Below are 18,023 nucleotides of genomic sequence, written 5' to 3'. Positions count from 1 at the left end.
GATCAGGACGTATCCTGTGAACTCACGTTTACTTTAATACAGATAGCAGATACAGAAATAGACATAAATATGTGGGTATACACAGACTCCTACACATCCACCCATCCCTAGCTCTGTCCGCTCAGAGGACCCCGGAGCAGGGACACCCCAGCAGCCACAACCATATCTAGCACCCACATGCTGGCTTTGAATCACCATTCTCTGATCAAAGAAATTGTGAGACCCTTGGAGAAATGGCTGATTCTGGGGTGGGTGTGGGGAAAATACAAAATAGACCTGGAGTTCCTTGTGAGGCTGTAAATAACGGGGATCTTGTGCAAATCACTGAACTCCGTGCTATGGCTGTTTCATCTCCACCATGGAGGATTAGACTGGATGGTCAGTAGGATCCACTCAACGTGAAGATTCTGTGTCTCAGCAAACCAGGGGCTTTGCCAAATATTGCCCCACCAATCACTAAGGAGGTGTGCAGCAAAAGGGAAACCTAGGGGGCGTCTGGGTGGCTCAGTCGGTTAAGCGGTTAAGTGTCTTGACTCTTGATCTCAGCTCAGGCATTGATCTCAGGGTCATGAGCTGAAGCCCCATGTTGGGCTCTGTGCTAGGCGTGAAGCCTCCTTAAAAAATAGGGGGTGGGGGTAACCCAAGAGGGGAGGCTCTGAAATAGGGCTAAAGAGAGCAAGCAAAGGGGCACCTGGGTGGCTCAGTTGGTTGAGTGTCCGACTTTGGCTCAGGTCATGATCTCTCGTGAGTTCAAGCCCTGCGTCAGGCTCTGTGCTGATGGCTCAGAGCCTGGAGCCTGCTTCGGATTCTGTGTCTCCCTCTCTATCTGCTCCTCCCCTGCTCACATGCTTTCTCTCTCTCTCAAAAATAAAGATTGAAAAATATTAAAAAAAAAAAAAAGAGAGAGAAAGCAAGCAAAGACACGTGTGTCCATGACACTTGGAGTCAGTTTATTCTGCTTTGGCTTTTCACTTAAAACTACATCTTTAAATCACCTCTGTTTACCATTGCAAACTTTTATGTTATTATTTTATTTTATTTTATTTTATTTTATTTTATTTTATTTTATTTTATTTTATTTTATTTTATTTTAAGTTTATTTATTTACTTTGAAAGAGAGAGAGAGAGAGAGAGAGCGCTAGGGAGGGGCCGAGAGGGAGAGAGAGAAGCCTAAGCAGACTCCACACTGCCAACACAGAACCCAACATGGGGTTTGAACTCACAACTGTGGAATCATGACTTGAGCCAAAATCCCGAGTCGGATGCTTACCTGACTGAGCCACCCAGGAGCGCCTACATTACAAACTTTTAGAGGTTAATTCCCAGGAGGCATCTCCAAAGAGATTAAATCCCAGGAGGTGTCAATAAGAGAAATACTGTAACCCTTATTAAGTGAACGTCACTAACTCCATTGTGCACACTTTCTCTTTCTCTCAGTGTGAGTCCAAGTTCCAGAAGCAAATACATCCCTCTTTATACGTAAGTGATACCGTTTCTTAATGTTTTAAAAATTACTAGATTTACATCTAAATTGTAATTGCTTTCAGCTCAGTCATGTCTGTAATTTATTGTTTAAGACAATTTATACTTTCGAACAGAGTTCTAACGTTTTGCCAGCCCAGAGCCTGCTTAATGTCAGGACTTTCATCACAGATTTGTTAAAGATTATGATAAAAGAAAGAAAGGGGGAGCGGCATTTTTTCTGTTTCCCCAAATTGGTTATTTTATGAAGTAAAATACCCTGGATGCTCCTAATATTGGGTGTTGTCAACCAGAAAGGCTTTTATACTCGATGCGGAAGATACGACGTGCTCCCTAACACTAAGTACGGGAAAATGTGTCTCCTTTTTCTTCTGAGTTTAAATGTGGCTCTCCATGGAGAAGTCACAAGACTTCTCACCGTGTCCTCACAGTAGTAGGGCTGTGTGGGCCCCCTAATCCCACTCCCGATGGCTTCGCCCTCGTGACCTGAGCTCCTCACACCTCCTGCTCCCGTCACCTTTGGACATTAGGATTTCAACACAGGAATACGGGAAGAGCATAAACATTCAGGTCATGGTGCCGTGGAACAGAGTAAATCCAAGAAAATGGAGGCCCTGGGCCTTTAATCTTTGCCCTTGCTGCCGCCATTACTGTGGCCTCTTCTGCCCTACGATGGAGCTGACTACTCTTTCCAACTAGTGGCCCCAGCAACGGGACAAGGACACTACGCCCTCTGGCTGACAGCACCTCCGCCTGGTCTCAGGGCCCTGAAGGCACATGGCTGGGCGCCCCGGATTCCCGGGCACCTGCCCAGGTTCCCATCTCCAACAGGAGCCCGGTTAGTTCTGGCGGATGCCAGTCCCTGCCTTGCCCCCCGGGGCCAGCCTCCGGTGAAGGAGCCTCCCTGGGCTGCACAAACAGCTTCTTTCTTTGCACAAAAACACAATCCACCTGTTCCTCTCACGCTGGCCCAAACTTCAGATCACGAGAGCCTGGCAGGTATTACTCTGTAAAAGAGGAAATCTCTTTTCTTAGTTTTTTAAGGCAAATTGTTCTATCATCATGGTTATTATTATTATCGTTGTTGCTGTTTCAGTTTTTCATCGATTTTAGCAAATAAGATTCCCTTTGAATGTTAGGGCACTGTTTACCTCTTCTTCTGTTTTTCTTATGAAGAAACACACGTTTTCTTTTCTTGTCACACAAACAGGGGTTGTGTGCAGTCTACAAATGCCGATGATGTTGACAACCCCTTTGGAGACATCACATCTCTCGCCAAGCCTCGGGGCTCCAGGATTCTTTATACAAACACAAGTCGGTGAGTTCCACTTGTAATTACTCCCCTTATAGTGCCATTTGGGGTGAAACACGGTGATGGGCTTTATCATAAATGAGGGAATACAAGATGGCCTGCCATCGAATGTCGTTTAAGAAGAAAGACGCCGGGGCGCCTGGGCGGCGCAGTCGGTTAAGCGTCCGACTTCAGCCAGGTCACGATCTCGCGGTCCGTGAGTTCGAGCCCCGCATCGGGCTCTGGGCTGATGGCTCAGAGCCTGGAGCCTGCTTCCGATTCTGTGTCTCCCTCTCTCTCTGCCCCTCCCCCGTTCATGCTCTGTCTCTCTCTGTCCCAAAAATAAATAAACGTTGAAAAAAAAATTAAGAAGAAAGACTCCTGCTGTCCCAAAAGAAACGTAGCTCCCCACAAACGAGATCATAATTCTGTGCACTGACGGACCGGGGTGCCTTGATGCACAATAATGTAATATATCTTATATTCCATGTTTTTCATGCATGTAAAAAATATATTCACATAAACTATAAAGACATTTCATATATTATAAAATTTATATATTTTATAAATATAAATTTTATATTTTTTATATATTTTAAATATTTTGTATATTTAAAATTTTTATATTTCATAATATATAAAATATTATATATGGTATAAATATATTATATCATCTATATTTTATAATATACAGATAATATATACAATATATTTTTCTATATAATATACTTATATAATATATAACTTATAACATGTAATATATATTATATATAAAAATATAATTTGATATGATATAATTTAAAAGTGATAATGTATAACTTAACAGTTTATGATATACAATATATTATACAGAAGGATATAATATAACATAGAGATATAATATATAACTTATAATTTATAATATATTATATATGAAATATATAAGATGACATATAACTTTATATATAAAACATATATCATATTATATAATATATTGTACATAGTATATATCTTATATAAAATAAATACAAAATATATTTAATATATAATATATAACTACATTTAATGTGTACTATTTTAAGCTATATATATAATATGTTTATGTATAATCTATATATATCTATATATCTAGATATAGATATATATAGAGATATATATAGATATATATAGATATATGTATCTATATATAGATATATAGATACATATATATTTGCTTTCACCAATGGGAATATGGGGGCTCAGAGGTCAGTCACTTCCCTAGGACTCACCAGATACAGCTGGAAGTTGAAATCCTGTGCTCTTTTCATGAGCCACTGAGTTGCTGACTGCCATGGATATTATCCCAGCAGTTTCTGCCGGGAGACACAGACACACTTGCAGATTTGATGCAAAGCCAAAGTGTGAACTACCACAGTATTTTCAATGTTAATTGATTCCTTGTTTGTTTGTTTTTTAAACATCAGTTGCGCCCATGAGACAAGTTGCATTTCGCATCAGCTGTCCTTCGAACTTACTCTGTTGCAGGTTAAATTTAAGCAATGACGTCTCCCACAATGGTCTTAAATTTCCCTGTTACCTTTTCGGACTATGTAAAGTTTTTGACCACTTGGGCAAACTATGAAGTATGTTTCGAATCTAACTTTGGCGTTAAAATATAGTTGTGTAACTTATCTCACTTAACTCTCTACATAACACACCCAAAGGAAAAGGCAAGAGAGCCTGTAAAATGCTCCAGGCACTGTGTTAAGAACTGTGGTAACATAAAGATACAAAAGACAAAGACCTGGCCCTCACATAGTTTAAGAATCTGAAGGGCAGATAAATGCTGCACACAAATAATTACGATAAAAAGCAGGATGAAAGAAGTCCCCCCAAAAGTTAGCTTAGCGTTTTCGAAGCTCAGTAGCACAGAGAGGTCACTTTCACTCGTGAGACACACGGGATGCGTGTGACATCTGAGCTGAGTCTTGAGGAAGGATCAGTTGGTGTGATTCTTCCATAAATTTTGCAAGGGAGTTACTGCTATTAAACATAGTAATTCTAAAGATTTTAAAAGGATATGAAGATGAAACCACCTTAAAAATATCCTACAGGTCTAAAGATTTATTTTGTTTTTTTTCTTTTGAAATGTGCCTTTAACTTTTGCAACATTTTATGAGACATGCTGGCCAAAGAATCCAAACATATTCTCTTGGGTCATTCCTCCAAGAGAATGAAAAGGGGTTTGGCAAGCATTGTAAGAATTTGATGTAAAACATCCTATTTAGCCTGAATAACTTTGGGCCAGTCTACCTCGGCTTGCTGTGGATTTCTGTTTCTGAGGAAGTGAAATTATGCGTGGCTCCCGGAAAAGAAATTGAAGACGTTGGTTGCACTTGTCCGATTTGGCCACTAGAGGGCCACCAGGCTCGCAAAGTTTGTTTCGAATCCGGTTTCCATGTTTAAGGTCCTCTTAACCTTTTAACACAAAGAAATGGTTTTCACTTTTATTATGAAATATTAATAGATACATAAATATGTAGTGTCATAGGTAACATATAAAGTGAAATAACAAATAAAAGTCTGTGTTTTCCTGCCTCGCTAAAGAAATAGTATTTGACTTTTTAGTACTTTACTAATGTCTTCTAAGCCGTGTGTGGGTGCCTCCCAGCCTCACCACCCAGATCCCGCTTCCCAACCCAGAAGCCACGCGTCTTTGTGCTTTTCCTTACTTTGTTTTGTAGTTTTACTACATACATGTAGATGTCTAAACAAAATATATTTTTTTAAGTTTTATTTATTTATTTTGAGAGAGAGACCCCATGCAAGGGAGGGGCAGAAAGAGGGAGATGGAGAATCCCACTGTCAGCATGGATCTTGACACGGGGCTTGAACTCACGAACCCTGAGATCATGACCTAAGCCAAGATCAAGAGTCAGATACCTAACCGACTGAGCCACCCAGGTGCCCCATAAAACATTTTGTTGATGTTACAATACCGCATTGAGCCAAAAGGCAATTCAATATGATGCCATTTGCATAAAATCCAAAACCCAGAAACACATAAACTTACTTTGTGCTAAGTAGAGGATATGGAAGTGCCGTCCTATTCAAAAGCAAGTATCACTCTTCCTTTACTTTCTCATCATAAACTTTCTTAAAGAAAAATGTCTTCCTGATATTATTTTTTGGATTCTCCCCACAATTCATGATACTTAGTCATGGTGGAAATATGAAACCACATTTCAGACAGTCAAGGCCACCGACTCCTAGTTCAGGTGGTTCCATTGCTGGCATCACCCGTCTCCCAGAAAAGAGCAAAGGTTTGTCAAACTTCACTCATTAATTGATTTTGTTTCCTGGCTACCAAGCCGTCTGACATGGCCGGGGTTTTCAAATTGCTGGTGATTGTACTCATCGTTAAAAAAAAAAAAAAAAAAAAAAAAAAGCTTAAAAGCTATTGTAGAACCAGATCTGATCATTACAGAAAAAAAAAAAAATACAGAAAAATTAGTGATGATAAAAAATAGGACCAAACTGTCCTACAAAAACATACTCGAAGCACAATACTATGGGCGTGCTATGGAACAGCCTATCTGTGCGAAGTAAGGATCCAAAATCCAAAATCCTGCCCTTTCCTGAGAAAATGGAGAGAGCGGCTGGAAATGGGTTTGCAGTGGACCAGCTGTTGGAGCTCCTGGGGTACCCTGTCCTGCATCTCACCAGGTCCAGCCCCTTGTCTTACCAACAAGGAAACTGAGGCGCAGGGGAGGGGACACGCATGCCCTGGTGGGAGAGCCCACTGGAGACGAGCTGGCCGTGAACCCGTGCCTTCCGCCCCCACGCCTGATGCTTTCCGGACGCCCTGGGCCTGTTTTCCTAAAGCAGCCAGGCACCCCCCACCGCCCCCCGACTGGGCTGTCTTCCACTAGGCTGTAATCCTTCATTTCAGAACTTTGCAGGGTTTCACATTTACTGTGCCTTCACCCAATCATCCCTGCGATGAAGCCTTTGCAAATAACGAGCACTTGTCCAAAATGGATCCCCAGGCAGGTGCTGGCCAAGGTCTGACATGGAAGAGGGTGGGGGGGGGGGGGAAGGCGGGTGGTGCCTTCCTGCCCGTTGCTGTGGCGTGTGGCACCTTTAACAAACAAAAACCCCCAAAGCCTTACCACAATCCAGGTTAGAGAATGGGGCTATGAATAGTAGTTCCTTACACTGGCCGGCCGGCACTTCTGCCTTTTCGGAGGGCTTTCCCGTCTACGCTCTCATTTGATTTTCAAACTAGTGTGGGGAGGCCAGAGGTGTGCCAACAGGTTGTCTCCCCATTTCACAGATGAGGAGGCCGAGGCCTGAGTGCAGGATGTGACAAAGCCGCAGGTCAGTCATCTCGGGAGGGGCCAAGAGCAGATCCTTCTCACCCCCCACCCCCCGGGGCGAGCTGGGGGGGGGGGGCCCTTCTTCCCACAAGGACACGCCCTCTGCCTCCGGGGAAGTAGCGGTTCCGGGGCTCCAGCCTGCGGACAAACGAAGCCTTCCGGCTGTTTCTGTGTCCACTTCCATTTGGAGAGATTCAAAGACCAGAGAAAGAACAAGTATAGGCACTTGACGAGGATAATGATAAAACTACAGTTGCTGAACAGATCTTGGGGCCATGACGTGTTACGCTCTGAGAAACACGGCCCCGTGACCAAAATGATCCTGGTCCTGCAGCCGCCTTCTCTCAGCCCTCCCTGAGGGCCCAGCCTTGACCCTGCCCAGCCCCTGCCCCTCCCACTGCACCGTGCCCCGCCCCCTCCAGGGGAGCTACAGTCCCCTGACCACAGCACAGTGTGGCTCAGAGAGCTTCAGTTCAGTGGTCCAAGGTCACATGGCCGGGAGGGGCGGCCCCGAAGTTCACGGCCAGCCTCTCTGACCTCTGACCCTGTGCTGCCTTCTGTCTCCCTCTCACACGCACCCCCACCCCCGCCTTACTTTTCATCGGTGGTCTTTGCCCCACTCGGGTTTTTCCAACCTCTACATGTGCATTAAAAGTGTTCTCATTGATGCGAAAGCCGTCAGCAATGGGCCTGGTTGATTTCTGCCTGGATGTGTGCCTGACACAGAACGGCTCTCACGGCAAGATTGTCGGATCGATTTGAACTTGAACGTGCACCCACACCCTGAATAAATGCCCAGCAGCGGAAGGTAGCCGAGCTCTCCTGCCTGGGCTGGGGGCCCTGGGTGTGAGGGCACGGGGGCATCTCCCAGCAATCCGTCCGGGGCTCCTGGGTCCAGCCGGTTCTGCCACCTGCTACGACACAGGACTTAGACTTTCTCTAAAACCTCACTCACTTTCAGCATCCATACGATAGGCATGATCCTTAGGATCCACAGTGCAGGGTCTGGCGAGAATTAAGTCCATTTGCACAAGCGTTTAAAACAGTGGCTGGGACACAGTGCACGCTCGCAGGGCTTTGGTCCTGTCTGTGGACGGGGAAGAAGCTGTCTGCGCGCTGAAATCCCAACCCACATACACCCTGCCTGTGTGCCACATACAACATGCTGTCCCGCGTTTTCTTTATTTCCTGTTTAACTTTTAATTACACACCATCTGTGCTTCCTTTTCTAAGAGGCTCACTAAATTCCTTACGTTCTAAAATTATTTAATTTGTATTTTATCATGCCAGGTTGAGCCAAAGCAGTTAGTTGCAAACTTAGGCAATAATTTCTTCACATGTGCCTGTTAATGGACAAAATCCAGGCTTATTCCGGGGTACGGAAGAAGGTGTTTAAAGGACCAGAAGTTGTGGAGAAAGACAAAAAAAAATGAAGACTTCTCTTATTTTTATTCTTTTTTGATTTTTTTTTTAATGTTTATTTACTTTTAAGAGCAAGAGAGAGAGAGACAGAGCACAAGGCGGGAGGGGCAGAGAGAGAGAGGGAGACATAGAATCCGAAGCAGGCTCCAGGCTCCGAGCCATCAGCACAGGGCCCGACGCGGGGCTCGAATTCACGAACTGTGAGATCATGACCTGAGCCCCCCAGGCGCCCCTCTACTTCTCTTATTTTTAAATGAGTTCCTGCTTTTCTCTGCTTTCCCTAAGTGGCAGAAGGGGGTCTTTGAACGTGGAACCAACCCAGAAGTCCACGCGAAAGCCTGCATAGTGTAGCACCTTGAACAGATGTCTCCTGCCCCTAGAAAATCATGTCACCTGTCAGCAGCAGGGCCGGGTCCCCCGGAGGCGACTCTCTTCTTGCCAGAAGGTCAACATGTGGCACTCAAGGTGGGAAAAAAGTCCCCTTGTGATATCCCTGAAAAGGGGCAATTTGAGCAGATTTAGAAGCGGCGTGGGTGAGGACTTTCGTTTTCAAATATTTGGCAGTGTATTGAGCAGCTGAATTCTTTTCTTAAGCCTAAGCGGCTTCTCTTTAATTTAGCCTCCTGGCTCATGGTTTGTTGTTATTGGATGTGATGTAACGTAACATTATGTCATTATTATAATGTAATGTCTAATACCACTTGGCATCAATAACCCGTGCGCCACGAGGCACGTATAGCTGTATGATGTTTTCCATCAAGTTCTTCTTTCGATTGACAAAACCGTTCCCTTCCATCTTTGACTTCTTAACTGCTCTAATGGAAGGGCTATGACTTTAGAGGCATTTCAATTCTGCAGGTGTTTTTAGGGGCAGTGGAAAAAAACATCTCACACAGAGGAAGGGGATTTCCTCTGTAACATGCATGGAAGCTTTAAAGAAGGTTTGGGGGAAAGACGTACGCATGAATAATTCTGCCTCGGTTTTTGCTACCTCTCCCTGACATACAGCTACCCTTGAAGAAAATTCCAGCAAATCCTAAAGGGCACTTCCTAGAATTTGGCAACACTGATTTGATCACCCGAGTCCCTCCAACAGACCTGAAAATGCAACTCTGAAATAGGGATTTCCAAACCTCCATGCACAGCTTATCTAGAATTATCTAGACAGATTTTGAAGATCCCGATTCCCAAGTCACCTCCCGCCCTCCCCCTCCACCCCGCACCAGTGAAATCAGAACGTCTGGGGGCTGGGAGTCAGGCATGGGTACCTTTGAAAAATCCCCGTGAGTTTCCAGTATGTGGGGACATTTGGAAACCACTGTCTGAACATCTATATAGCTGGCCTCTGCTGGATAAACCTCATAGGCTCCACCTACCGGGCTCCTATTTTAGAAATTTCTCATTGCTTTAAAATCTTGTATTTCAACTGAAATGAGTTGAGCCCCACCTAAGTGCTGAAGATCCTCTGGTTGCTTTCACATTCATTGAATCCCTTGAATCCCGGAGGAGCCTTAAAGAGGTGAATGGTGTCCTATCCCTGCTGCAGGTGACTGGGCTGAGGCCCAGAGGGCTTCCCTCGCTGGAGGAAAAACTCACAGTTGGTTAAGGGGCATGTCAGGCTTGGAAGGGAGGCCTGGGTCCCCGTGCTTTTCCGTCACCTCATTTACCTAGTCTCCCAGGATCCAGTAACGTGTATGGTTTCTTCTGCTATTGCCATCGACGTAAATTCCCTTCACTCTGTTAGAGGGGAGATACCAAGGGGCCACACCACGACCCACGTCCAGGGGTTGGGGGGGGACTCCCAGCATCTGCACTGGGAACCGCTACCTTGTCCCCACCAAACACGTCTATAGCTGGCATCCTCACCCCCTCTCGTGGCGGAGGCAGTAAGCCTCCGAGAGATCCCGTCTCCGGTCCAGACCTGCGAGCTGATGGGCCGATTCCCCGGGTTCGAATCTGGACCCTGACCCTCGGGCACACACCCGCGTCGCCGCCCCCTCTCCGCCATCTGCCCCCTCCCCTGCCACTGTAAGAAACAACGTCCCTGAAGCCCCGTGCTTTGAAAATTTCTCCTCAGGCAAATGGTTCCTGGACATCTCCTTTGGTTGATTGGGTTTGTGGGAAGGCCCCAGATGCAAGCAAAGCGCCTGGAGGAACCGCTCCCTTGACCGGGACAGAGGCTCGGCATTGCATTGCATCTGTGCGTCCATCTAGAATGAGGGACCGCGCCAATGTCATGTCACACTCTCAAAGGAGTGGCCCAGGGATGGGAAACGCCACCGCCGAGTGAGCAGAAGGGCAACCTGTTGTCTGGCCCTGTCCCTGCTCCCGGCACATCAGCGGTGGTGATCTTCCTCCCTCCCTTTAAGCCCTGAAAGGATGCTCAGAACTCAAGTCCACAAAATCATGTCCTGTTTGAGTGAGAGCCAAGGTTTGCACACAGTAGGTTCTTGCTCCTTGAAATACAGTTTATGTATTTATTTTTCAAATGTTTTATTTATTTTTGAGAGAGAGAACACAAGTGGAGGAGGGGCAGAGAGAGAGGGACAGAGGATCTAAGTACAGACTCAGTACAGACTGAGCCTAAGTACAGACTGACAGCACAGAGCCTGACGCGGGGCTCAAACTCATGAACCATGAGACCATGACCTGAGCTGAAGTTGGATGCTTAACCAACTGAGCCACCCAGGCGCCCCCTTGAAATACAGTTTAAATTTCCTGTTGTCCCTCGCTCCTGAGGCCAAGGCCACAGGTCTTAAGCAGCAGGGGGGAACTAAACCCACACAGCCGCTCCAGCCTCACCTCTCCCTCAGCAAATAATTTACTTAAAGGCACTTGTGTGCAGGGGCACCTGGGTGGCCCAGCCAGTTAAGCGTCTGACTTCAACCCAGGTCATGAAGTCAGGGTTTGTGAGTTCAAGCCCCACATCAGGCTCTGCGCTGGCAGCTCAGAGCCTGCTTGGGATTCTCTCTCTCCCTTTCTCTCTGCCCCTCCCCTGCTCACTCACCCTCTCTCTCAAAATAAATTAAAGAAAACGAAATTACATGAAATCAGGAATGCAGTATAATAGCGACAAGAACATATTATTTTCAAATCACGGTCATGTGTCTCCTAGTGCTGGAGTCAGCACGACAGCGTCACGTGTGGGGCACAGGTCGGCTGTCCTGCAAAGAACCAATGTCTGCCTTCAACGGGAGACAGCTCGGCCGCGAATCACGTCTGTAAAATACATGCCAGTTCAAAGACTAGGAAAACACGGGCTGGAAAGAAGTTTCTGCGGTCCTAGAGTAGGGCCACTATCAGGGCATCTCCAAGTCAGCATTTCCTGTTTGCCGGCCCAATTTCCAGCACCTTCCTTTGCACCTTTCTACGTGGGTGCTGGTGACAAGGACTCGTTCACAAATGCCTGTTTTCATTCCCTCTCTCCCCCTCCCTTTTAACTCTTTCCTTCAGCTCTGCCAATATTCCAGGATACACCGGTAAGGTTCATTTCACAGCCAGCCACCCAGCAAATTCTGATATTCCATCAACGGCCCCATCGCCAGACTCAGAAGTGTACCGGTGAGTATTAAGTCCCATCACTCAGGGCGTTCAGATACTCTGGGCGGGGTGGGGGAGGGTCCTCATTATGGTCATTCCACTAAAGAACAATTAACTACAAAGAGCAAATTTACATCAGGGTGTCAAATCCAAAAGACAGAAGAGTTCATTTCCCTGCTGTGGTGGTGAAAAGGAGCCCTGTAGGAAGACACTCCTGCCGCGTTAGGTAAACAGCAGGCCTGCCTCTTGGACTCACAGCTTTGCACACACACGACCCTCCTGCATCAACACCGGAACACGCCTGGGTGCATGGAACACACCCCGTGAGATGCACGTTCGCTTCCCCCCAATCGCCGCCTTCTGTTTCAGAAGAGACAACATTCTGTTGAAAGTCGACATACGGTTTTAAACACCGTTTCGCAAATTGAAAGCTGGAGACGTTAGATGGAAGGTTATCGCCGACCCCGTCGTTCAGAGCTGCCGGAGAGGAGTTGCACGCTGCTGCTCGTTATGACTCAAATTTGAAAACATTTGATGGAAGTCCCGGCCTCGCAAACAAGATGACGGTTTTGAAAAATGCAAACTCAGAGGTCTTAACCAGGTCCAGTCGCTGGCTCCTGCAAGGAAATAAACTACCCCAGTAGGTCCCTGTGCGTCCTGGAGGCGGAGGGAGGCAGTGCTCCCTCGCTACCCCCCAGAGGGTGCCTTTTCTCCTTTTGGTCTTAGCAAACATTTATTGGGCATCTGCTCTGGGCCCAGGCGCTGTTCGAGGCACTGAGCGCACGGGCTGAACAGACACGAGGCTCGCTTTCAGGACCTTATGTGCTGGTGTGACCAACGGAGGGCACAGACGCCCACAAGTCACTGAGGGAATAAGATGAGTTCAGCGAGTGCAGTGAAGGAGAAAAGGTGGGGAGACGCCGTAGCCAGTGCCTGGACAGGGTGCTGATTTAGCTCGGTGGTCAGAGAGGGCTTTCTGAGGAGGTGACCCTCAGGTGGGAGTCCTCCCGGGTTTCTTACCTGTTCTGAAAGGCAGCAAGGGTAAAGGGACTCCTGGGCCCAGGTGGGCAGTTGGTATGGCTGTGTGCTAGTCCCAAGGAAGTCACAGGAGTTAGACCAGTTTGCATGGGGCTCACAGGCTAGCGGTGAGCAAGAAACACACCGCTGGAGTCCGAGGATGACAAGCGTCACCACAATCGTGTCCCTGACGTGGGTGAGCTCTTCCTCTCCACCGGGCTACCCAAGTGCTTTGTGCTTAACTGACCCACCTCCCCAACCCAGAAAGCCTGTGAGGAAGATGCTCTTGTTTTCCCGTTTTACAGGTGAGGAAAGGGAGGCAGACACAAGGTTCTAGGCGAATTCTAGGAAGGCTTCATGGAGGGAGGGTTACTTTGGACGAGGGCCTTTGGTCTCAAAGATATTTGGGGGGCCAGGCTGCGTGTGGCAAGGCTGGCTTCCTCCAGGGATCCCACACACGAAGGCCCTCACTACGCAAGCGTGGACCACAGGAGAGCCTCGTGCGGCCCTGTGTCTGAGGCACCCAGATCATTCCACACCCTGTGCACAGGACCCGATTCCTCAGGCAGGGACCAAGCGGGGGACGTGCCTGCTGACACAGGGCTTCCTCAACTGATCTAAATTCTGGGTTTGCTGATTGCTTAGGGTCTGGGCCATCTGACAAGATGCATTTTGAAGGAGAACATTGGCTTTCTAGGCTAGTGTTTTGCATCCAACCAGTTTTCTCTCAAGACACATTTTCAAAGGTCACAGGTCCAGTCGCAAAGGCAGGACTGACAGAAATTGAGACAATTAGTGTAATTTTATTTCACTGAAGGGCCCAAGGAAGCAATGGCACAATTAAATGCATCCTAATGTCTGTCGTGAAGACGTAGCTCCCAGAAGGCTGGAAAAATACACCGTGTCTGAGCGGTTAATGACGGAGGAGAGGCCCGATGATGTTTTCCCAGGGCAATGCCAACCTTCCTCATCTCTGGCCTTTTTCCTTCAGGATCCACCTTCTCTCCCCAAACGTCTTGGCCTGCATCCCTGACGCCCTGTTGGTATAGCATGTTTCCACAGCCCCAGGATCTAGCTGTCCAGTGTTCTACTATGTCCCAAAGAAGTCTGTATTTCTTTTTTTATTTTTTTTAAATGTTTATTTACCATTGAGAGACAGAGAGACACAGAGCAGGAGCAGGGGAGGGGCAGACAGAGACGGAGACACAGAATCGGAAGCAGGCTCCAGACTCTGAGTTGTCAGCACAGAGCATGACGCGGGGCTCGAACTCGCAAACTAGGAGATCAGGACCCAAGCTGAAGTCGGACACTTAACCGACTGAGCCACCCAGGTGCCCTGAAGCCTGTATTTCTAAGTCGAAAACCATCCTCCACTGTTACTGCTACTGTTATGACTATTTCTAGTGTTACCGTGTCGCTCCTGCTGTTACTAATGTCACTACTGCTGTTGCTAATGTTACTACTGCTATTCCTACTTGAGAAAAGAACTTGAGTCTTCGGCCACACCCTCCAGCCCAGGTTTAGGCCCCTGCTGACCCCCTGGGAAGCCCCCACACTCGCCCCTCATATCCTGCACACACACCACTGTCATCTTGCTGCCTCAGAGTGGGGACCAAGAACCCTCCGAGGCAGCTTCTCTGGGGTTCTTATTCTTGGGGTTCACAGAGGCTCTGGAGACACAGTGGCAGCACCCAAGGGTGACAAGGAAGCGACCAACCCCTGTTGGGCCAGGTGCCCAAATCTCCATCCCTGTGCCCACCCCTAATGGCTGCACCTGCAGGCACTGGGGCTTGGCAGTGAGGAAGCACGGTGGGGTGCTCAGATTTTACAAAGCACTCTCTGGGGTGCCGGGTGGCTCAGTGGGTTAAGCATCTGACTCTTGATCTCTGCTCAAGCCCCATGTCGGGCTCTGCACTGACAGTGTAGAGCCTGCTTGGGATTCTCTCTCTCTCTGTCTCTCTCTCTCTCCCCCCCTTCCCCCCCTCTCAAAATAAATAAATAAGCATTGAAAAAATAAAAATAAATAAATGAAGATAGAAAGCATTCTGTAACATGAGGAGGCACCTGTGATCAGAGAAAACCGGACCTTGGAGATTCTCCGTCATGAAATATGTCCTCTCAATTTTGTGACACCATATGTCCTGTAACTTTGCTAGAACTTTCTTGTGGAAGTGCGAGTCCGGATCGGGTCTCTGATGAGTATCTTGAGAACTGAGTGAGCTGACTTCCTCCTGACAGCGTCTGCCTGACCCTCTGCGTCTTTTCTGCTGTTTCTGAGAGGCCGCGTGCACACGGGCATGTGCCGGGCACTCCTGGACCTGGGCTCCGGCATGCACCCTCCCTGCCGGCCTGGAGCCCACCTCTGCTGCTGCCCCATGGGCACCTGCAGCCCACCCCCAGGCGAGCCGGTCCCCTGGCCTCTCCCCCACTCCCGCATCAGAGCATTTTCTCCCACCAGGGCCTCCATCTCCTTCCCCCCCAAGACGAGTTCTTTCTTCCAAAAGCTTCATCCTTCCCTCGGAGTGCTTGGCCCTCTCTAGCCCTGCCCCCCCCCACTCTTGCTTGGGGAGAAACCCAGCCACCACTCCCCACCCCAGCTCCTCCTCCCACCCCCTCACCCCCTCCCCCCACCCCCACCCCACCCCAGCCACCTCTGTGCTGTAGAAATCAAAGGTGTCCTCTCTGAGCAGGCATTTCTCTGCCCTCCTTCCTCTCCCTTCTAAGCTTCTTTCAGAGGGAAACACCCAGTCTCCCTTTCCAGTCTGCCTCCCGCACCCTCCCCACCCACTCTCCCTCATGCTCCTGCAGTCTGCATGCAGACATCGCCAGTCAACCAAAATGCACCTGCCCCCAGACAGCAGGCTGGTTAAGACCACCAGGAGAGGAGGGGCCGTGCACCCCTCGTGGAACAGAGTTCCCGGTGGGAGACCATTGTGCCGGGTTGGGATTAAGTGAGCTAGGCCTTGAATGCCAATGCCAAGGGGCTGACGTCCATGTGGTCCCGGTAACAGGTTTTGAGCCAGGTGTACAGGTCCCCAGTTGCATTTTAGAGTGATATTGAGACAAGACGCAGAACAGCAAGGAGGGAGAGGAATGGACGAGACTGAAGTGAGGGAGAGCGCAGGGGTGGATGAGATGGGGGTTGTGAATCTCCCATTCGGAGAGCATGAGAACGCACACAGGGGCTTCTCCTGCCTGCCGCTTCTGTCACAGGGCAGCGTCCCCTGTGCGTTCCCTCATGCCGCAAGGCCACCTTCACGGAAGCTTGAGTTTGCACCCCAGCAGCCATTTTCCACGACACAATAAAAAACCATGACTTCACGATAATCATAGCGTGTTTTAAAAAGCCACTTTGGGGGGGCGCCTGGGTGGCGCAGTCGGTTAAGTGTCCGACTTCAGCCAGGTCACGATCTCACGGTCCGTGAGTTCGAGCCCCGCGTCAGGCTCTGGGGTGATGGCTCAGAGCCTGGAGCCTGTTTCCGATTCTGTGTCTCCCTCTCTCTCTGCCCCTCCCCCATTCATGCTCTGTCTCTCTCTGTCCCCCAAAAATAAATAAACGTTGAAAAAAAAAATTTTAAAAAAGCCACTTTGGGTTGAGTTGCTGTGCGCTCCGTAACTTTTGCCACGTATGAACACCGCATTCTGTGTGTGTGTGTGTGTGTGTGTGTGTGTGTGTGTGTGATTCAAGCGGCAGCAGAAGTGACCCTGGCTGTATGCAGTCGTTCAAGAGAGTTGGCGTGGCCTGTGTCCACCCTGGGAAGACCACCTCTGGGCATGAACAGTGATTGGGAAAGCGTTGTTTGTGTAGCGTTCTACGTATTTAGTTATCTTCTTTCAATTCTTGCAACACAGAGAGCATTTTTCCCCGCTGGGTAAATGAGCCAACGAAGACACATGTGAGGTTGAGCATGTCCTGTGAGAGCAGTCAGCTTAACCCCGCTGGCAGGGGGAAACCGAGTCCCAGCCCTGCATGTGGCCAGTCCCACCCCCGCCCTGAGCCTCTCCCCACGAGCCCTGTGCCCTCCCACGCCGCTCTCCCTGTACCCCTTCTTCATCTACCAACCTGCTTTCATCACAACCCACTCAACTCCTCCCTGACATAGACTGTGGGAGGGGAAGGTGGGGAGGACTTCCTTCCCCAGCCCAGAGAGGTGACTCTTCCTCTCTGTTCCTGTTGTCCCAGCCTCACCCGCACAGAAGCTTCGTGTTGTAACTTTTGATTACTTCCTTTTGACTACATTTTCTACACTCTTAGTGCCTACTGTAATTCTAGGCACAGAGTAGACTTTCGGTCGATGAGACTGATTGAAATGTTACGCACATAATGCAATGAATGAAACTGAAGGCAAATAAAGGAAATAAACGAAACGATGCACACAAGGATGAATCATTCCCAGTCTCCGTGTGCTCTCCTGACCCTCATTCTCCACCCTGAACTTGTGTCTCACTGGAAAATAGATAAGGTTATGTGTTTTTATGTTTATTGTATGGGTCATTTTCTTTCTTTTTTTTTCCCCCTGCCACCCTGTCACAGCATCTTACGGAAAGAAATGGCAGTTGACCTCTTCCGTCACCAGGCACCGCTGTCTCGAATGGTCACAACTGTAAAACCCTACAATCCCTTCAATAAGAAGGACAAGGAAAGTGTAGGCTACTGACAAATGCCTGCCCTCTGAATGGGACTTACAATCTTCAGCCTTGGGGAGGCACTGTGCATGGTGCAGTGGGGAAATAAAAAAAAACCAGGCATGTTCTGGGTGTGTCTGTAGAGGTCTGATGAAGTCTGGTGTTCTTTTCTGCCTGAGGCAGAGTGTCCTGGACCCCAACCTCAGTTATTGCTTGACCAGGGCTTGGAATGCCACCACTCCATGACGGCAGCCAAGGTTTTCGGGAAGCCATCAGTAGCAATGGCTCTATTTCTAGAAGATTCCTCT

At 48.2% G+C, this 18,023-nt stretch overlaps 1 protein-coding gene across 2 annotated transcripts in view; it reads left to right on the top strand.

Annotated features, from left to right (window-relative positions):
* The window catches only part of SPMIP7 (sperm microtubule inner protein 7), a 55,318-nt gene extending 37,459 nt beyond the window's left edge, over window positions 1-17,859 (top strand). Inside the window, exons 6-9 of one of the 2 annotated variants that reach the window (XM_086697116.1) lie at window positions 1,438-1,479; window positions 2,693-2,800; window positions 11,986-12,093; window positions 17,624-17,859. In XM_086697116.1, the coding sequence (XP_086553242.1) occupies window positions 1,438-1,479; window positions 2,693-2,800; window positions 11,986-12,093; window positions 17,624-17,747 (382 nt within the window). In that variant the 3' untranslated portion in view covers window positions 17,748-17,859. Of the gene's footprint in view, window positions 1-1,437; window positions 1,480-2,692; window positions 2,801-11,985; window positions 12,094-12,330; window positions 12,707-17,623 lie in introns of those variants that run through there. The other variant, XM_086697115.1, reaches the window with a different exon arrangement.
* Window positions 17,860-18,023: the final 164 nt, after the last annotated feature.

This window comes from Puma concolor, chromosome A2 (assembly GCF_028749965.1).
Source record: "Puma concolor isolate L17-30 chromosome A2, mPumCon1.1.hap2, whole genome shotgun sequence".
NCBI classification, from domain to species: Eukaryota; Metazoa; Chordata; class Mammalia; order Carnivora; family Felidae; genus Puma; species Puma concolor.
This window is presented reverse-complemented; position numbering and strand designations above follow the sequence as displayed.